Below are 22,848 nucleotides of genomic sequence, written 5' to 3' on the forward strand. Positions count from 1 at the left end.
TGTCTGAATGTTACCTAGCCAACCTATTTGCACAGGTTTGAACATTTACTGCCAGTAGAAAAGATTAAGGTTCGTGGGAATTGCTCTCAGGCATGATCTACTGCAATCATCTCGCTCCAACTGCTAGTCATATATGCATTAGTACAATTATGGTTCTGTAAGACTGTGAGACTATTAAAAACAGCATCCATTATGTAAATAGCAATTTTCGACGCAAAAACCCTATGGGAAGGCATTGCGTGTGATAGAAGTATTATACAAAAGATAACTTTTATATTAAAATCGTCTCAAATAAAAACCTGTGAACATGTGTTATCCAATGCTGTACTCTATAAGCCACTGTCCATGACACCAATTTGATCAACAAAAGTTCCATACTTGGGATGACTGATAAAAATGTAGCTATTAACTGACATTGCACCAGCAAAAATCAAAAATTAGATTGTCCCTATTTGAATGATCTAGCCTTACAATAAATACTGCTCATGGTAGAAAGTTAACTCTGAAAGATAGGCTCAACTATGCCAAAAAGTAGCTGTAACGTCGCAAAGCAATTAATATGCTCGACAATTAACAAACACACAAGACTAAGCCATCTATTCTCAGTCATCACCTTAATACATCTGTGTAGCCACTACAACTAATACAGCCACTACACTACACTATTATAATGAGGTATTACAATTCTCAGAAGAGAACATCACGGATCTGATTAGAAAGAGAGGTCGATCTTGTGAAGCTTCGTATACCAATGACTAAGTAGGGCCTATTGCAATTGCCAAGGTGAATCTTTTAGAAAGTCGATTGAATCACTGTCGTCGATCGTGACTAAATGTGTCATTTAATCTAATCGCAGTCATTCTCTGATGACATTACGGAACCTTTCAGACAAGAACGTGTGAACATATCAAGGCAAGAATGGCAAGTCACACATGGCTAGCTAGAATGGAAGCGCAATACATGTACCTACATAAAAAATGGTTTAAGTTTACGTTGGTAGATGAACTTTGAAAGCAACACCATAGAAATAATTAACATCTCTCAGGCTAATAGCAGTTTCTTGTTTAACGTGGTCTTTCTACTTCGAAGTAGCCTACATGTATAAATAACGGTTTAAATTTACGATGGTAGATGAACTGTCAAAACAACGCCATAGAAAGAATTACTAACTGTCTCAGGCTAGTAGTAGTTCTTTTTTAAATGCTGTTTTACGACTTTGAAGAACATGTATATAAAAACGGTTTGCAAGTTTCGGACCAAAGGTTACGTTTAGCGAGCAAACTTTTCCGCCTTGCCTTTGCGCTAAAAGCTGTGCTTAAAAGTTTTGCTCTACCAAAAGATTGTTTGGGCGCTAATATCGACTAGGTCAGCAGTGCAGAGGAAGAGTTGAGGTCAGAAAACATTGTGGAAGGTAGTGAACAACCAGGAGATGTTTGTTCCATCAAAAGCAACAATCAGAACGCAGCTATCTGAGCAAATGATGCAAATACTTTGTTTTAAAAACGTTAATTTTTGCCTCTGCATGTAATATAAGTATGGTTCATTTATGTTACTTGTTCATGAGTATATATTTGTATCATTTGACAGATTATTATTGTATAGCTTATAAATATGCAGATTTATAGCAGGTCATTTAATAACATCCTTGCAGCTATCTTAACACGGCTTACAATAGATCGGTGCTCATAACTCCACTTCTACTGCACATAAAAAGCTAGTTTTGGCTGCAAACTAGCAAATATATTAATGAGTGCCATGACCTTTTATGCAACATTGCTAAATATAGATATAAAATAAAAATAGGTCTTAAAATTTAGAATGAAATAAAAATTGAAAATGCTAACAAATTGCAGAGCAGGACACAGGCTATAATTACATCGCAGGCTAATTGCAAGCAATAAATACCAACTGGTAGATGTATTTCTCGGTTTCTCAATGCATATTTATTAAGAGATCTTTGACAAGTTGAAGGTAAGTTAGCAGATTTATTGCATGCAAAAGGTTTAATATTGGTCTACCGGAAAAAGAGAACAAAATAGGCCTATAGGCGAATTTATCTTCCGAAAATTTTGACGAGCCATTTGAAAAATACACAGCCAGCCCTATTTGAACGCCGCCTCCAATTGACTGCCATTATAGAGGAAGGGTTGAAAAATAGAGCGCCTTGGCGCTCAATCACGAGGTTTTGCGGTACTTACTCCATGTTGAATTGTATAAGCTGACAGGCTGCCAGTTTTTCAACAAAGCTGTCTTGCTAATTACTGTTGCCCTTGCGTACAAGGGACGCCCTTTTCTTAATCTCACTACAGCCCCAATTTTCTCCCTGCTGTCGATCTTTATATTCTGTCAATTGTTCTCCCTGCTGCCGATCTTCCACTATCGCTCTATGGCTAGCAGCAGCTTTATCAGCTTGTCAGATATATTATTAACCTGAACTTGCCTGTCAGCACAATCTCTTGCATACTAGTCACCTGAACTTGCCTGTCAGCATAATCTCTTGTATACTAGTCACCTGAACTTGCCTGTCAGCATAATCTCTTGCATACTAGTCACCTGAACTTGCCTGTCAGCACAATCTCTTGCATACTAGTCACCTGAACTTGCCTGTCAGCACAATCTTTCGCATACTAGTCACCTGAACTTGCCTGTCAGCATAATCTCTTACATACTAGTCACCTGAACTTGCCTGTCAGCACAATCTCTTGCATACTAGTCACCTGAACTTGCCTGTCAGCATAATCTCTTGCATACTAGTCACCTGAACTTGCCTGTCAGCACAATCTCTTGCATACTAGTCACCTGAACTTGCCTGTCAGCACAATCTCTTGCATACTAGTCACCTGAACTTGCCTGTCAGCACAATCTCTTGCATACTAGTCACTTGAACTTGCCTGTCAGCACAATCTCTTGCATACTAGTCGCCTGAACTTGCCTGTCAGCATAATCTCTTGCATACTAGTCACCTGACTCGCTTGGAGCAGCATGGCTGCCGTGTCCACCATAAAGTTTCTTATCATGCAGATTTATAGAGCAGCTGGCTCCTCCGCCTCTCTTAACTGCTGAGCTTTAACATTCTTCCGCACTGTTTATTTTATTTCATGTGAATGCAGAGTAATACAAATATATTCATTGTGTAAACATATATACCTAGGTATTTACATACACTCCTCGCCTCAGTAACTAGTTCTCTTGTATAATTAAACTTGTATAGCAAGTTAAACTTGCAACCGCTTTGAATCAGCCGCTCTCAAGGCTTAGCAAGGAGTGTTGATGTCCAAAAAAGCTTTGTAGAAGAGGTTATTCTCATCTGCATTAGCAATTCAGTTCACGACTGTGAAGCCTGGTCAGCAAATGCGAATACTAAAAAATATTCAATTTATGTTACAAAAATGATTGCTTTGAGTGTCAAGTACAAAAGATTTCGCTCGGTGAGACGCCTTCAGTATGCTTCGCAAAGCTTTCACAGTAAGGCTGATGCTAATACGGGCATTTTTCAACACCTCTTTATTATGCCCAAACCGGTGTTTATGCCCAAACAGTTAGGTATTCCAGGTACTTTTGAAATATTGTAGATAAATTCACTTAGCGTGCGCAGTGATGAGTGACAATGACTTTGTACCTATGCAGCGGTCTCAGTTATTTTAGCTTGTAGTTTTGGCATAACCGACTCATCGAATCATTTTATAGACACGAAGATATTTAAATTTGAACCATTCCATGAATAGCCTTTTTAATATTTTAAACCAAATAATCATATTTTTAAAATCTTGAACATAGAAAAGTATTTGCAGGAGTTGTAGACCCTTGTTTGTTAGGGTATTTCCTTTCTCTAGCAGCGCGTCAAGGCAGTCTTGTGTCATCAAGTCTTTGGAAATATCACTATCAGCCTAAATAGAGTCCTTCTTTGTATGTAGTCAGTAGTATTGTGACTAGTTTAATGTAGCTATATTATACCTTATTGTCGAATAGAAATTTTTTTTTGAACAAAAATATAGAAATGTTGATGTCCATGCCTATGTAGTTCGAGTTTCAAACAAGTTTTGCCTTGTGAGCAAAATAGAGCATTGTGAAGCTATACACACATTGTTCTGTATAATTGAATTCTATACTCGGTATGTCACAGTAACTACTTGGAAATAGCCATTGTCGAGTTACCGCGGCAATGTTACTCTATTTCACTGTAGGACAGTTTATTAGATGTCAAGGATAAAATTTTCATAGATGGGTTCTACCTCGAGTGCGCTTAATTTACTGGTAATGGCAAGGCAGATATGTGCTCTTGCCTTACGCCATGCCTTTTATTTCGTCTGCGGCTTGACCTTTTTAGACTGCTTAACTATGCTTCTTTTTAAAATTATTGATTACTATTAACAGGCTCATACATACTATGACTATCAGTGAAATTGCCTATCAGACAACTACATTCACATTAATGTGCCAAAATATTTATCAAATGTAATGTATCCGCAGTGAGCAAGGTTATTTTAGTGTTGATCGAGTTAGCATATGGCTAGGTGATTGGGCATTCAGTTTATTCATGCGCTTCCTATCCAAAGGCACGCATTGTCTATCTAAGGGGGTGTTCGGTATGCAAATGATCGCATTCAGTAATTCTGAATCAGAGAGCAAAGGACGTGTGCTTAGTCAACACATGTTAAACAAAGTCTTTCTCTCAGATCATAGGTTGTATTATAACAACCTGTCACTGGTACTTTAGATAGCTGTCGATATTTGTACCTGTGGTGATGTGTCAGTATAGCATTTGTCTACAAATGTCTGTTTTGCATTTTTAATGTTTAAAAAGTTTTACATGGCTATTAGTCTCGTTTCAGTATTCAAAGATTGTCCTTGCTAAACCTAAAGTTCTTGTTTGTCTGTTGGCCAAAGCTCTTCGCAAACACTGTATCTATCTGTTGTAATCAGCTCCATATGTTGTAATCACATAGGTAGATGAACAGAAAAGTAGTAACTGTACCGGCCTTGTCAATGACAGGGCAATGGGTCAACAGAATTCAAAGTTATAAATATGAGGGTTTTATGCATATGTTTTTAGTTTCAAGCATTTATTTTTAGTTTTATTGTATTATAATAATACCGGAGGTACATAGTCGTTGTATTTATTGTTTTGTAAGGCTATGATTACTTTTTGGCAGCTTTGGAGTCTATTTTTCAGGCTCAACTTTTTCCAAGAGCGGCATTTTCTGGACAGAATCTTTAAAATTGTATTACCACAAATGTGCCTACTCAATTTCGAACAATCTGGGTCATTGTCAAACTAGAGGCTAGGTATATTTTTCACTTATTTAATGTATTGACCTTTACCATACCCTATTGACCATGCATGCCTACAGTACACCTACCTATGAGTCACCTACACGGAAAGGTATGTCATAGATGACCAAGATCGGTACAATAAGGTCATGCTGAACCCACAGCAGACAGCAGATTCTATTACTTATCACTATTACCACCTTGAATTCACCCTACGCAGCCCAATGTGTGATAACTGTCTACCGGTATAAGAAAATAGAAGTCTTTCAGCCCATAGTCAACTCTTCATCCTGCTCCAAGGAATAATCAATATATTGATCCGCCGACACTGTTGTATAGTTTTTGGCTGTCTGTCTCCTTGCAGTTCTTTTCAGAGCATCTAATGCTAGCAGCACCCAATCATGGTATCTAATCATCAACAGCCTTTCGACTAACACCTCTTTGTTTTCTAATTAAGTTTTGACACGCCGATTGTTAGATGCTATCCTATATGCAAACATATTGCTATTGTGTACCGACCACTGATGGCGCTGCTCGTTTTGTCTTAGCATTTTCTTGTGCACTTCTGTATGTAAAGTCGATAATATTTCAAGGAATAAATAGGTTAACTTGTAAAGCCTGGTTTCCATATGACAGCGCTGATGATAAAAGGAGTATGATACTGGCCAAGATGTTTCCTTTTTTATGTGAACCATGTATCCAAAATGCATGTTTCCTAGGCACTATTTTAGTGCATTGATTTTACGGCGGCGCATCTTTCTCCTGAGGTACAGCAAAAGTAGAAGCCTCCGGCTGCGTGTCACCATGTTGTTTATATTGCGAACAAATCTGTCTCCCATACGAAAGAGTAAGCGGAAATTACCTACCCTGTCCGGTGCATGTATGGCGCCTAAGTGCACTATGGAAACACTGCATCGCAGCCGATGCAACGCATTGTGCACGGTCACTGCATCGCGTACGATCATCGCGCTGCTATGTGGAAACCAGGCTTAAGCGTTCCGCAGACGCCGAGTCTGCAGCCTTCGTTCTTCGATTAGATTTGATATTTCTGTTTGGTTTCAAAATCTGGTTGCCAGGAAGTTGTGGTTGATTTAGTATCCCTGTCAGAGGGTTGTTGACTGATAGAACGGCGAGCTGTGGTGTTGTCTTTAATAATTTTAATCAGTTGATGGTATCAGCATCAGTGTCAGGCCAGAGTTGTCTCTATTGTTCTGCAGTTACTGCTCCCGTTCCTGGATCAGTGACGCTCTATATTTCAAGTGTAAACAAATGGACACTTGATTTTCAGTGATTGCCATTTAGCGTTTCACTCAATAACTTTCTGTGTGTCATTATAGCTCACCGAGCCGCTTCTGCAAGCCAATGTAAAAGCGCTCAAGATTGACTCGCTATGCTTTGGCTGATGCTTAAGAGTTGTCCGCTTCTATGTGAATAGCCACGTTCGTCATCCGCTAGATGTTACTTCAGTTAATTTGGATTAATGACATAGCAATTATATGTATCCATTTTTTGCACACGAGCTTTTGATGCCAGAAATTCTATGACTCGCTAGTGAGCGAGCTTACTTAAATGATTAGAATGTTGACTTCTTACCTGGTCAACCTTGGTCTTATTATGAGTAGCTGTTCAAGGTTCTTCCTACACTATGTTTCCATGACTCATATATGCATAGATATAGGTTTACTATCATATCTATGCATATATGCATGATTGCTTTTGAGGCCATAGGTCAAGTATTAGCCTAATTAATGACTATAAATAGCTAGCAGTCTTGTCACACTTAAACCATAACTGTCACTAACAACTTTTATCGTATTTACTAGGTAAATCAGACACGCTGATTCCGATTTTGTGCTCAAAATAAAGATTAGTCCACTAACCTTCAAAGTCATTTAGGCTTTTTTAAAGCGTTTCAATATCCGTTTCGAAAACAACACAATCGGCACAAGCTCCGCCCATAAATATGTGACGAAGCCTAGCTTTTTAGGAACGGAAGTTAGGAATGTTTAGTCCGATTTAGAATAATAGAGATGGGTGTCTTAAAACCCATCATTATCTAAATCCAGCCTGTAAAATAATTTCAGTTTTTTATGAAAGGTATATAAACTAATTAAAATTGCTCGTAGCTTGTTACATGACATTTAAATGGGCTGAACGCTGAGAAAAATGAGCTCCAAAAGCGCGGTTTTATCACAAGCTAGCGTTGTTATCGCGCTTTTTAAAATATGCAATGCTAAATAGCTTATCTACCTTTCAGAAAATACTGATATTATTTTTAAGGCTGAATGTAGATATTAATGGATTTTAAAACGCCCATCTCTATTATTCTAAATCGGTCTAAACATACCTACGTAACTTCTGTTCCTAAAAAGCTAGGTTACGTCAAGTATTTATGGGCGGAGCTTGTTATGCCGATCGTGTTGTTTTTGAGACCGATATTAAAATGCTATAAAAAATCCTTCATTACTCTGAAAGTTAGTGGCTCAATCTTTATTTTGATAAAAAATCGGAATCAGCGTGTCTGATTTACCTAGTAAATACGATAAAAGTTGTTCGTGGCAGTTATGGTTTAAAGGTTGACTTGCAACAAAATTCACATTACAGTTATTTGGTATCAAAAGATTCACCATGTCTTATTCTGTTGTGCTGTAGGTGCCAAATATGTGGAAATGTGATTACAAGCTCTTAAAAGCTCAAAAACGAAAAGCCGCCATAGATTGCAATATCTTTATTTCTCTGACGTACCCTAGGACACTTAGATTTCGCTAGTATTTAGTTTCGTGAGTAGCATACAGAGTAAAATTTCGCTGCAACTTAATTTCCCAACTCTGATGAGTGCGAAAATATAATGACGTGAAAATAAATGCAGTGGAACAAACATAATTATATTCCTCCGGTTCGGTTCGCCGGTAAGAAAATATTTTCATTTTGGGACTAGTTTGTAATTGTGAACCGCAAGTAGAATTGTATGGCCGAGATCGATAATGCAATTTGATCGCTTGCTGCCATTTGTTTCTTGGACTAATGTAGAATGGAATTTAATTACGCTGAAAATTTTAACGTTTTTTCACAATTTAGCTTGTTTTTATATTGACGTATTTTAACGATCAACGGTGTTGTGTATAGGTATTAATTTTAACGTTTTCCCAAACACTCAACTGCTGCTAATAATTGCTGAACATCTTTATTACAGTAATTACAAGTTGTATACAAATACATACATGATACAGCTGCTAGTAATACTACAGCTACAGATACTAGCACAGTGTGCAGTTCTTATAACTTCTTCTCTTCCTTTTTTATTAGTGTTATTTATCAGAGCTAACTCTTTCTCTATTGCCTCATCTTCTGAACCATTACAAGTTATTGAAGAGGTGTCAGTAGTGAATCCAAACCGTTCCAGAGCCATGCTGCTTGTGTAGTACTGTGAGTGTCTGTGTGTCTTATTTTCTTTCAACTTGCTGTGCTCACTGCATTGATTGATGTCCCCAACAAACGATAATAACGCTACTAATGCGTGTGCATTGACATCAAGTTCCTATCATTATAAATCATTCTTAATGGGAAAATAATCATAATTAATTGTAAAATAATAACGTAATAATTTTTGACAGTCAAATTATTTTGTTGGTTTATATTTTAACGATGCTATAGTGGTCGTTTTTGTTAAAATAAATGTTGTTATAAAATTCCATTCTACAGTATCAATGAACAAAGCTATTTAATTCCGCGTTTTCGCTCGTTCGTTATGATAGTTTAGTTTCGCTCATGAAATTTTCGCGAGAGGATGACTCCGCGAAAACGCGAAAGTTAGATGAGGCGAATACATAAGTGTCCTAGGGTAGTCATTACATTTGGTTATTGTCTTGTCATGTGATGTTCTCACGCGAATTGAAAGGCCAATAAAAAGCTCAATATAAAACTTATCATAGCACTAGTTTATGACAAACACTTCGGGTTTTACCGAAGACCCCGTATCAAATATATGTAGATGCTCGCTACTTTACAGTTTTGTTCGGCTTGATCTAATCGTCAAGTCGTAATCTGATCATGTGACCCAATACTTCGCAAATAATTTCTGCAGCACTTTTCGATTATCACATGGGACCAACAGGCTCGTCATGATTATCAGACAATAATATGTACGCCTTCGAGCTAAGGTTAAAAATTAGACGAATTTTCACTGTAAGTTATAAGATATCAGTGCTAAAAGTGACAGTATTACAATGACGATAAAACAGACACGTAAGAACAATAGACATGGTTTTATTGAATGCTAGAAGTACATTTGTGAAAATATTTCGACGAATGAGGTGCAAAAGTGCACCTCATTGCACCTTTGCATGAAAGTGCAAATAGAAACCATCTTATAACAACTACGTCCCATTTGAGCCATTTTGGAAAGAGAATCCAAACTGCGGCAGTCTCGTGTGGCTGCGCTTAACTGTTCGTTTTTTAGCTTTTAAGAGCTTGTAATCACATTCCTACATATTTTGCGCCTACAACACAGAGTAAGACATGGTGAATCCTTTGATGCCAAATAACTGTAATGTGAATTTTGTTGCAAGTCAACCTTCAAGCCTGGTTCCCATATACGTCGCAAAGCACCGGCGACAGCACCGCAGGCTGTTAGCGGTGAAATGAGAACCTATGCGCCAGGTACCATCGAGGACCGCTGGTAGTTGCCGGCAGCAACGCAATAGTTTAGCGTGTTTCAAAATTCGCAAAAGGCCGCAGGAAAAACCTTCCTGAAGTGCACTGTACGGGTGAAGGTCACCATTATAGAAATGGCATGGCGAGCGAACATTTTATTTGATTACGCAATTAAGTTTAGTGATGCAGCTTTTGTGTGAACAGATACCGCCGAGCTTAGCGCCGCAAGTTACCGCAGGAGTCTCGCAATCGATATGGGAACCAGGCTTAAAGGTTGGTTTAAGCCTGGTTAACGCTGACAAACGGCGATATAGTTCACACTATATCGCCATTTGTCAGCGTTTCCCTTTCGTTCATTATGTGAACCGTGAATTGATGGCATCGACGAAGCATTGCGGACATGTTGGCAAAGTTGGCAGCTGTCAAACTTTCCCGATCGTCAAAGCATCGACGACCGCCTTTTACATGTGAACCATTTCTGCCATGGTAATTCGCGATCGCTAATTGAGTGATTTATTCACATCCGTTTATGATTTTAGCTGCGGGACTAGTTTTTTATTCTAGCACGCGAAAACATAGATTTCTTTGCGAAAATTTAAAAAGATAACTGAAAACATTATGTCACAGAGTATTTCCTGGTGCAAACGCGGATGGGTATGTGATAGTGTGAACATAGTATCATAGACGATCACCTAAGTATTGTGGCATCAACACCGAAATACGGCGATATAGTGTGAACTAGACTTAAGCTTAGCAGCAATCGTTTGGAACATTGGCACATTGAGACTGATCAAATCAAAGTTTGCGGATTTTTGCCGTTTCCATGACGCGGATAATTTTCGGGTTGGCTCAAATTTGCGAATAGATTGCATCATGGAAACGCAGTGATACAGTCATGTCTTGGACCATTGGTTTCTCTACTGACTTTTTTCAGTATATCCTCGCGTGGCTTTACCGTCCCTTAATGGTTGTCTGTGTTTAAACACTTTCAAGACTGACATCGAAATATTTCGATCGGAGTTGTCCTCTCCAAGTGGCTGACATCGAAATAATTCGAACCCGGGTCATATTAGTTCATGGGACTTGTTCTTGACCTCTGAGCAGCTAATATTGCCGATATTCTGATAGCCCTGAAGTTCAGCTTTGTGTACAAAAAATCTTGCCAATATCTTAAATAAAACTGGAAATATATGTATTTGCAAAAACCTCAGGCTTTGTCAAAATAGTAACTTGGTCAAGTTTTTTTTAAAGTTTGAGAATATGGCTAGGAATTTGTCCACATCAAGACACGCAATTGATAAAAAATAGCTGCAAGTATTAATGAGTTAGTAAATGACTGTGATAGTGAAGTAAATGCAGATGACTCTGATGATGAGGAAGGTGAGTAAAATTGGAAAAACTCTCAGAATTAGTCGCAGTACATGAAAACCACAGCGTGAGTGAGTGAAAGATGACAGTGCAGTTTCACTTAATTTAGTTTGTCAAGAATCGGCTTGACAAATGGATGATTTAGACTCTCTCAATGATAGATTCCTGATGGTTGTAACTCACCTTGTTAGTCTAATCTTTGGTCACACTCACATCTTATACGTTGAGTTACTTTGGCCAAACTATTATTGGATATGTAATTGACTACTGGCTAATAGTAGTAGATTACTAGACTAGTTCTACAACTGCTTCTAAGTAGTATTCTGCTGCAAAGTAGGATATTTTACATGCAAATATTTCCTACCCCTCCTTTCTGCTAGGGAAAGGAGGGGTGGGGTGTGGGGAGATAGGAGGGAGGGGTGTGGGGGATTGAAGGAGTGAGGTGTGAGGAAATCTTCCTCCTCTTCCAATCCACCCCTGTCCCAACCGACCAATTTCCGAAGCAGGCTGTAGGCTACTCATACATTTATAAAGAATAGCTACAGAACAATTATAATTGTATTATATTACAATGATGAAGCAGAGAGGAGAGTTTGTGGTGGATCCAATTCAGATAGTGATATGCCTATGGATATGGATGATGATGCTGACCACGAATGAGAAATGAGTGAAAGCGATTCTAAAACAGACTATTATGCGTTTTGCCTTATCATAGGCCCAACGCAAAATAATAATAATAATAATATGCTATGTCAGACATAAATAAAAGAAAATAACAAACAATCAAAGTATTTACTGCAATTGGCATACCTTGTACTCTGTTTACGAAAATTATCATTTTTGGTGTGAAAAGGCATTCTTTGTCCTGAAGTTACATAGATTAGATTCAGCAGAATAAATTTATGTTTAGTATGATATGAAAGCTCATGTTGTCAGCTCCACAATGGTGTGCTCATACACAGCTTTACTAGCAATACGGTGGATACACTGTATAAATGGAAAGCCTCAAAATCGGCCATTGGAAGATTGTACTTAAGCGACCAGACTTAAAAGCGTTAACTCATTCGCAACCGACTAACTTTCATGCGATCTACCTCAAATGCCAGTCATTGCTCAGAAAAGGCTATAATTTAACTTACTACTACAAGAAACTGAATTGAGAAAGGTTGCCCATTCAATTTTCAAAATCACCAGCCAAGTGATATAAAATTCACCTCTTTCAAGTGGTATAAAATTCAGATAGAGATTTCATAATATTTACATGTAGACACGTGTCTCAAAGAAGGTAGTTTTAGAAAATTTCTGATTTTCAAAAACTTTTACTTGCTGAAAAAAAGTTAGAATTTCACAATAAAATATTAAAAATATAAGTAGTTTAGCTAAAATTATTGTTTGGCCACATGCATTACACGGTTATAAATAATATCTTTATAAATAACAGTTAGTCATGAACGTAAAAATCATGAAACTTTAATTTTGAACTTTTCCTCCCGAGTATCATCCTTCAAACTAAAATATAGCTGATCCACATGCCAATATAACTCAAATAAACTGTCATAAACATGTTTCAAATAATAAAATTATGTTCAATAACTCTGTTCTTGACTTTTCAGACTTCATAGACAGCTCTAAGAATCAATATGATCTTATCGAAAGTGAAAGATAACGTTAGACTACGGCTGGCAGCCTGAAGAGTGCATTTTTATTCAGGCATAACGATTCAAATTGGTAGAATTAAAAAATAATAAAAATTTTAAAACGTTAAAACTAATGTTTTAACATTTCTAAGTTTTAAAAGTTCTAGCTGTCTTTGAATGTCTTACCACTTCTGAATCTGCATATTTACTTCTGGAGTGGAAAAAATTGATCGCGGAATGATGAAAATTAAAGTCATCGCGATGATTTCCGGTTTAGATAGACGTCGATATCGGTTTAGTATTTTGGCTATAACTTTTGCCAGTAATATCATTGAGGCATGTTTGTAAGTTTTTCAGATCAGCCAGAAATTTCTCCGTCGAACTAATAAAAAACTTTCTTTTATAACTTAGAAATAACTGTACATGAAATGGGTAAATTTCCAAGGCGAGATAACTCGCGCTGGTAGCCTAGCTAAGCTACATTTTGTGAGTTAACTCGCGGATGGTTGCGAATGAGTTGAAGGTTGATGGCATGGTCATGGTCTTCTGTCATGACACTCCTTCACTAACAATCAGCAGACGCTATCTCCAGACACGCTCTTTCATAGTCCTGTCAGTTTTGTTTATGTACATCTGTAAATTGAATGCTTTCAAAGGAAAGCATTTGCAACTGGAAATACTTGCAGTTGAGTGCTTTGTGGGGATCTACTTGTTCATTGAGCTCTGCACAATGCTTTTGGCTAGTTGTTAGTTTTAGCATCGCACTCACAGCTCGAGTAATTTGATGCGACTGCCAAGCCATGTCAGTCATGGTTTTTTCTGGTCAACTAAAACTCCAGCATTCGAGTTTCCTCCATCCGAAGAGGTATAGCAGTTCAGGTTCGTCAACTCTCCTTCCTTACCTTACCCCCCTTTCCCCTCCCCCATCTTCACCTGAAGCCCTGTCACCCTTCTACATGTATATCTTTATTTGTGGTCTGAGACTGCAAAGACAGTTGCTCGCAGGGTTAACAAAATGCTCGATCGGACAGCTGTGAAGATTCATTACCGTTGACTATTACTATTGACTATTACTGTTGACTATTACTGTCGACTATTACTGTCGACTATCACTGTTGATTATTATATTTCTTGTATTTATTAGCCATGTGGTATCGCCATAATATGTTGCAAGAGACAGGTACTATCATTGTAATATGTTGCAAGAGACAGGTACTATCATTGTAATATGTTGCAAGAGACAGGTACTATCATTGTAATATGTTGCAAGAGACAGGTACTATCATTGTAATATGTTGCAAGAGACAGGTACTATCATTGTAATATGTTGCAAGAGACAGGTACTATCATTGTAATATGTTGCAAGAGACAGGTACTATCATTGTAATATGTTGCAAGAGACAGGTACTATCATTGTAATATGTTGCAAGAGACAGGTACTATCATTGTAATATGTTGCAAGAGACAGGTACTATCATTGTAATATGTTGCAAGAGACAGGTACTATCATTGTAATATGTTGCAAGAGACAGGTACTATCATTGTAATATGTTGCAAGAGACAGGTACTATCATTGTAATATGTTGCAAGAGACAGGTACTATCATTGTAATATGTTGCAAGAGACAGGTACTATCATTGTAATATGTTGCAAGAGACAGGTACTATCATTGTAATATGTTGCAAGAGACAGGTACTATCATTGTGACTTCATGCTTGAACAGCATTAACAATAAAAATCGTAGCTCCTTTGAAGCCATATTCGTATTTCTATACAGATAGAGAAATTTGTATTTAACTGGCTTTTTATGAATGCCAGTTTACTGTGTCAGCAGTTTACTGTGTCAGCAACAATGTAGGTTTACTGTGTCAGCAACAATGTAGGTTTACTGTGTCAGCAACAATGTAGGTTTACTGTGTCAGCAACGATGTAGATTTACTGTGTCAGCAACGATGTAGGTTTACTGTGTCAGCAACAATGTAGGTTTACTGTGTCAGCAACAATGTAGGTTTACTGTGTCAGCAACAATGTAGGTTTACTGTGTCAGCAACAATGTAGGTTTACAGTGTCAGCAACAATGTAGGTTTACAGTGTCAGCAACAATGTAGGTTTACAGTGTCAGCAACAATGTAGGTTTACTGCGTCAACCACAATGTACGTTTACTGTGTCGGCAACAATGTAGGTTTACTGTGTCAGCAACAATGTAGGTTTACTTTGTCAGCAACAATGTAGGTTTACTGTGTCAGCAACAATGTAGGTTTACTGTGTCAGCAACAATGTAGGTTTACTGTGTCAGCAACAATGTAGGTTTACTGTGTCAGCAACAATGTAGGTTTACAGTGTCAGCAACAATGTAGGTTTACAGTGTCAGCAACAATGTAGGTTTACAGTGTCAGCAACAATGTAGGTTTACTGCGTCAACCACAATGTACGTTTACTGTGTCGGCAACAATGTAGGTTTACTGTGTCAGCAACAATGTAGGTTTACTTTGTCATCAACAATGTAGGTTTACTGTGTCAGCAACAATGTAGGTTTACTGTGTCAGCAACAATGTAGGTTTACTGTGTCAGCAACAATGTAGGTTTACTGTGTCAGCAACAATGTAGGTTTACTGTGTCAGCAACAATGTAGGTTTACTGTGTCAGCAACAATGTAGGTTTACTGTGTCAGCAACAATGTAGGTTTACAGATTAATAGGCTGTTACACTGCTCTTAACATATTCACTTGTTTTGATTTACCATTGCAGCAAGTCTTTTGATGTTATCAAATTGTGATAGACTGTTTGCATTGTATGTCTAGCTTAAAAGTAGCTCAACTTTGATTTGTCATGAAATAAATTAATGTTTACCCTAGGACACTTATGTATTCGCGGCATCTAACTTTCGCGTTTTCGCGGTGTAATCCTTTCGCGAAAATTTAATGAGCGAAACTAAACTATCATAACGAACGAGCGAAAACGCGAAGTTAAATAGCTTTGTTCATTGATATCCACAATAAAATCGTAATATTAGAAATGCAGGCAACTTTCGTCTGTGGTTAGGATAAATGGGAAATTTCTGGTAAACTCATTATAGCTAATACACCAACTGAGCAGCATGGCAAAGCAATATCAGTTTAGTCACCGAATTTGTAACTGGTGAGAATGAAAGTCTGGTAGGTGAAGTCGTAAAATTGAAGAATAATTATTGCAGTGATGAAATTTATTACCATCCAAAAACAATATCAATCCTCATCAGGTCCAACCACATTATCTCTTTCACTGCCAATCATGTACAAATTCGTTACCGGCCTAGTGCCAGCCATTTTACCGAAATTGCCGATATTGCTTCATGATATGTATACAGTATTTTTCAAGTTCTACTTTAATTATCTGTATAATCACGAAAATATAAACTGGCTATTATGTCATCAACAACTAATTACCTGTTTTATGACTCCCACGGGGTAGTTAATGAACTCACAGAAAAATGTTCGTTTTTAGATTAGAAATTCTCAAACAAAAGTTTAAAATTGCTTCGTTGTTTTAGGCTGATTTTATAGAGAAATCTTCGGACAACACAGTCAATTTCATAAAACACTTAAAGACCGTGGGTTATGTGGTCAACAAATAATAATATCAGGTTACCAGACAATTGCTGAGAAAGTCAGAAAATGCGTTTATGTCAGTGACCCCTAGAAAACGCATAAATGCGTTATGGCAACGTAAGGGTTATACAGTGTTGGTTGTGAAGTTGGTTGTTACCTATCTATTTTCTTCTTCTTGGGATTAGAGTGTGAAAGTCACGGCAGGAGGGACCTAGACGTCATTGATAGTCTAAGAAACAAATGGCAGCAAGTGATCAAATTGAATTGTCGATCTCACCCACACATTTCAACCTGTGGTTTACAAATACGAACTATTCCCAAATTGAATTTTTTTCTTATTAGTGAACTGGACCTGAGGAATGTAATGTTTTTTCCACTGCATTTATTTTCACACCACTATATTTTCGCACTCATCAGAGCCACGAAATTAAATTGCAGCGAAATTTTACTCTGTGTGCTACTCACGAAACTAAATACTAGCGAAATATAAGTGTCCTAGGGTAATTTATCTTAAAATTATTGCAAACTGCTTTCATCAAGTCTGGATAACACTGATAGCAGTCCTGGATCAGCCTTTCAGTGAATCTGACCTAGGAAAAGTACCAAAGAAAAACATCACTTGTTCTAAGGATCATTCGTCAAATACAGATTTCCCAGCAGCCTGTTTTCACTAATTGTTAGCCAGAAAGCCCAGCATTATCTATATATATAAGTCTTTGTGTCGGTACAGCTATTGCAATCTTTGTGTCGGTACAGCTATTGCAATCTTTGTGTCGGTACAGCTATTGCAATCTTTGTGTCGGTACAGCTATTGCAATCTTTGTGTCGGTACAGCTATTGCAATCTTTGTGTCGGTACAGCTATTGCAATCTTGGTGTCGGTACAGCTATTGCAATCTTTGTGTCGGTACAGCTATTGCAATCTTTGTGTCGGTACAGCTATTGCAATCTTTGTGTCGGTACAGCTATTGCAATCTTTGTGTCGGTACAGCTATTGCAATCTTGGAATGAAAAATCCGTATTACAGAAGATTTGATATCTGAGCCTCTCATATTCAGGCAATAAACTAACCCACTGAGCTAAGCAAGATGGAATTGATTCATTGTGAGATACGAGTAGCTATCTAGGTTAAAATACGCATAGCACTCTGCATTACGGTGCGACGTCACTAAGACTTGCTCCCGCGGCTCTTATTAGCAAATTTAGCAATACATGTACTAGCCTATTCAAATTAGCTATTGGCAATGTGCCAGGCTAATGGCAAGTGCAAGGCCTGCCACTATTTATAAGCTACTACATTACCTGCCACTATTTATAAGCTTTTTTTTAATACCTGTGCAACGCCGAGCATTCCGCTAGTATAATACCTATATAACACAGTTAATTGTAAGCTACCGCAGTTAGAGTTTTAGGCCTAATTCATGGTATCTTTTTAATTTAGTACCTGGGCCAGTGACAACGCTGCAGAATTCTTCCAGAACAGATGAATCTATTTATTTGGAGTGGAAAGAACCCGAGAACACGGGAGGTACTGCCGTGACCTCTTATCAGGTAAAAAGCTCATGTCCATGAATATGTTGTGCGATGATGTGAGGGCTGAAGTACACTAGAGAAATATCAAGTGAATTTGTAAGTGAATGCACGGTGTTGGTGCTGCAGCTGACACTAGCAGTGAATGCTGGTGTTTTGCATATGTAAGGAGTTGTTAACATCTTCATCCGCTGTATCAGCATGATTAGATTGCTGACTTTGCTGACTGTCGGAAAGTATGCTTTAAATTGAAATCCGAAACATAGGAAAGCAAGCATTTTGACTTAGAATAGAAACTCAGTGGCACAAAAATTGTTTTATATATACAATTATTACAAATTTATTCTAATAGAATAGACAATGTTTAATACAAGTGTCATAATAAATGTTAAGCAATTGTCAATGGCTATTGTCGGACGCCTCCCGTGTGTTCATGTTGCAACATCTATTATTCCACCTCCACTCTGTTTTACAGTTGAGATGCCTGGTGCAAAGCAATCATGAGTTGAGGCTTACTACTACTACCCTACTACTACCACCCTACTACTACTACTACCATCCTACTACTACTACTACTACCCTACTACTACTCTACTACCACCCTACTACTACTACTACCATCCTACTACTACTACTACTACCCTACTACTACTCTACTACTACCCTACTACTACTACTACCCTACTACTATATTACTATTCTATTACCACTACTACTACCCTATTACTACTACCCTACTACTACTGGTATTTTGTGCTGGTCAATTAGTTTTAATACTACGAGCTTCACGCCTAATCTCTACAAACTTGTAAAGTAGTACATGTATTTAATTGGCTATATCCTTGCATGAAACCTCAATATCAAAGCCATGATTGTAAAGTGGCTATATTGAATGTTTGCCGATTAGAAGGGCAACAATGCACCAAATCGCTGATAAGGCGGCTAAGCATCGATATGTACCATCAAGCACTCATAACAGTTTAATTAAAGTTACCTCAAATCTCTTAATAAATTGCTGATGAAAATAAACTAGGTATGTATGCAGGAATGAGGGTGCTATTCTTTAAACATTGTTAGTAAAGCCTTTACTACCGCAGTCTTTACTACCGCAGTCTTTACTACCTCAGCCTTTACTACCGCAGTCTTTACTACCGCAGTCTTTACTACCGCAGCCTTTACTACCGCAGCCTTTACTACCGCAGCCTTTACTACCGCAGCCTTTACTACCGCAGCCTTTACTACCGCAGCCTTTGCTACCGCAGCCTTTGCTACCGCAGCCTTTGCTACCGCAGCCTTTGCTACCGCAGCCTTTGCTACCGCAGCCTTTACTACCGCAGTCTTTACTACCGCAGCCTTTACTACCGCAGCCTTTACTACCGCAGCCTTTGCTACCGCAGCCTTTACTACCGCAGCCTTTACTACCGCAGCCTTTACTACCGCAGTCTTTACTACCGCAGTCTTTATTACCGCAGCCTTTACTACCGCAGCCTTTACTACCGCAGCCTTTACTACCGCAGCCTTTACTACCGCAGCCTTTACTACCGCAGCCTTTACTACCGCAGCCTTTACTACCGCAGCCTTTACTACCGCAGCCTTTACTACCGCAGCCTTTACTACCGCAGCCTTTACTACCGCAGCCTTTACTACCGCAGCCTTTACTACCGCAGCCTTTACTACCGCAGCCTTTACTACCGCAGCCTTTACTACCGCAGCCTTTACTACCGCAGCCTTTACTACCGCAGCCTTTACTACCGCAGCCTTTACTATCGCAGCCTTTACTATCGCAGCCTTTACTACCGCAGCCTTTACTACCGCAGCCTTTACTACCGCAGCCTTTACTACCGCAGCCTTTACTACCGCAGCCTTTACTACCGCAGCCTTTACTACCGCAATCTTTACTATCGCAGTCTTTACTACCGCAGTCTTTACTACCGCAGTCTTTACCACCGCAGCCTTTACTACCGCAGTCTTTACTACCGTAGTCTTTACTAGTAACTGAGACTTCATCTCAGCAGTCCAATCATCAAAATTGAGCTTTAGATCAATGTGCAAGTTTGAGGCGCTAGCATTTCCTAGTCTCTCTGGCTCTGAGGCTTGCTTTTGTTTTAGACATGAGTCACGTGTTTCAGTTGGTGATCACTATTACAGACGCTACCCTACTATTATTATTATTTAGTGTTCTTTAAATGCAGTACAAACCAATACAGGTTACTTATACAAGCCTTAAACATACTTATATAATCCTTAACATACGTCCCGTACAAAATAATGAACTGAGACAACTTCCGAAACAATTCGCTTAACGAATGGCCGTTTGGAAGGTATCTCTTTCGTAAGTTGGGGAGCATCTGTATTACCTGAATGACCTGGCTATTGATGCAAGTAGTAGATTTCAATTTTCAATGCCAGCAACAATTACGAAAACCTTTCGTGATGCCAGCCAATGTTAAATTTTAAGGAAATTAAAAACCAGAGTGATTGTTAATATAAATACGGTACGCCTCGGGTTACGATGACCCTGTTATACGACATTTTCGCCTTATGATGTAGAACAATGTTTTGTCGTTCTTTCCATACAAAATATTTTTCACCATACGATGTCAACAAAAATCGTTCGCGAATTTCAAATTTGGTAGTTAGTATGCTGAATACGTCGGAATAACAAATATGTCGATATGCTATTGGTCAAAATCTCTCCCACTTCGCCTGAAATAGATACGATGTTCAATCTTTCTCAGTTCAGCGTTATTAGCTATTAAAACGTGCGCTGTTATGCGTGGGTGAAAATGAAACTGGAAACAGATACGTGATAAAATTTTAGCCGAAGAAAAAGTTGAAGTTCAGTAAAATAGTTAAAAATAAAAACTAAAACTTAAAGCTATGTGTTTAGTAAGCTAAATTCATTCAAATTAAACTCAACGTTTACGTTATACATCTGCCTCGAAAGTAAGAACTCCCTACCGTGTGTACTGCACATAGTACATTGTAATGTTATATTTTCTTGCAGATCATAACCATTAAATACAATAAAGTTACTGTTGGTAACCATAGTTACTAAGGTTAACATTGTATTTTGTTACTAATTTTTAATATGTACAGTACGTATATAAACTTGAGGAATTTTAATAGGGGTGTTTGTGTTAGATAATTACTATGGGTTTCTAAATCCTTCTATACGAAATTTTCACTTTAAGATGCCAACACTGGAATGAAATACAATCGTATGGTGAGTGTCCACTGTATTAAGTACCGTACTTTTCGAACTATAAACCGCACCCCTATATAAGCCACATCTGCTTTATTTTCCAAAAGACGATAATAAAACAATACATAAGCCGCACCTTTGTATAGGTCGCAGAGCTCAGGACGGTGCTTTTTAACACGGCAGCAACTTTCCTGTTTAAAACGGAACAATACAAAACACCGTTTCGTATTTAAACAGTGCCTGTTTAAATACGAAACGGCACTGTTTCGTATTCCGGTTAATACGACGCTTTTTAACCTAGTGTCTAACGGAACAGTAGCGTTAGGCATTGTTTTGTTTTTTCTTTCTCCGCTAAAGGCGCACTAACTGGTGATTCTGGTTAATGCGCCTTAGTGGTGAAAGAAAAAGCCACAGAATAGCCGCACCCTTATATAAGCCGCATGGCTAAAATCATCAGAAAAGAGTAGCGGCTAATAGTGCGAAAAGTACGGTATTGCCGGTTGGAGTACCTTAGCTTGCGTCATATAGTGATAAAGTGGCATTTTAGTTTCATGATTTCTTCAGACAATCTTAAAATTGTTCGTCAATCATGATTTCGGTCATCAATGTAACTGTGTTATAACCTAAAGAGCAAACTCGTTTGTCATTTATTTTTTCTCAGATTTTGTACTACTTAGCTTTTGTTCGTTCTGGTACGAGTTAGATAGGGACGTGAGCGAAGGCAGGGTCTAAAATTGTTGTGAGATGTGATAAAGTTGTGAGATGGGACAGCGATCTACCAGCTGGCAGCAGCAGTAATGGAGAAGGGGGTAGTTGTGAGATTGGTCAGCGATCTACCAGTGGTAGCAACAGTAATGGAGTTTAGTAACTGCATGCCACTATCATGCAATTCGCTTTATTTTTTTTACTTTGCCGAGTCAAAATAGCTCAATTCTTTGGCTTGCTACCTCCACAGAGAGTTCTTCTTATTTTTATCAATGAGTGCCAGACATTTTCATAGACAAGAAGGTAATGCATGTGTAAGAATGAGAAAACGTTCTGTTTACTTAGGTAAACTTATTTCATGCTTTCAGGTGAGATGTGAGCACGCCGACTTCACTATAATGCATATAGTTCCTCTGTTCTCTCTCCCTGACAATGAGTTGATAGGCCATAACCTGACTGGGCTGGCGGCGAGTACCAACTATAGTTGTTACGTATTGGCTAACAACACCATCGGTGTATCACTTGTTGCACACCGATTGGTTGTCTTTACACTTCCTCCAGGTTGGTTGGCACAACTAGTTGCACAAGCTATCTTACAGACTTCCTAAATGCATCTTTTATTTAGTATAAGATAAAACAACTACTGAAAATTGATTTGCGCGCATCGCCATATAAGCGTGTTTGGACAATCGAACATTTAGCTAAGCATAAATGAAGGTAAAATATTACTCGGACTTACAGCAGCAGTGGGTTCAAATATTCACATTTTGTCTGCCAAAACCTTTTAACGATGACTGAGCATAGTTACCACTTGGTCTAGTCTATTACGGGCAAGGACATAATGGTCTCGTGTAGTTTAGCGAGACCTGAATGTGGCAGGGGTGTATGGTTT

The 22,848-nt window shown here is 38.3% G+C and overlaps 1 protein-coding gene across 4 annotated transcripts in view; it reads left to right on the forward strand.

Moving 5' to 3' along the window:
* The window catches only part of LOC137393833 (receptor-type tyrosine-protein phosphatase mu-like), a 171,855-nt gene that overhangs the window by 96,582 nt on the left and 52,425 nt on the right, over positions 1–22,848 (forward strand). For all 4 annotated transcript variants that reach the window (XM_068080557.1, XM_068080544.1, XM_068080563.1 and 1 more), the window contains exons 13-14: positions 17,958–18,067; positions 22,325–22,517. In XM_068080557.1, coding sequence (XP_067936658.1) covers positions 17,958–18,067; positions 22,325–22,517 — 303 coding nt within the window. The remainder of the gene's footprint in view (positions 1–17,957; positions 18,068–22,324; positions 22,518–22,848) is intronic.

Source organism: Watersipora subatra, chromosome 1 (assembly GCF_963576615.1).
Source record: "Watersipora subatra chromosome 1, tzWatSuba1.1, whole genome shotgun sequence".
Lineage (NCBI taxonomy): Eukaryota > Metazoa > Bryozoa > Gymnolaemata > Cheilostomatida > Watersiporidae > Watersipora > Watersipora subatra.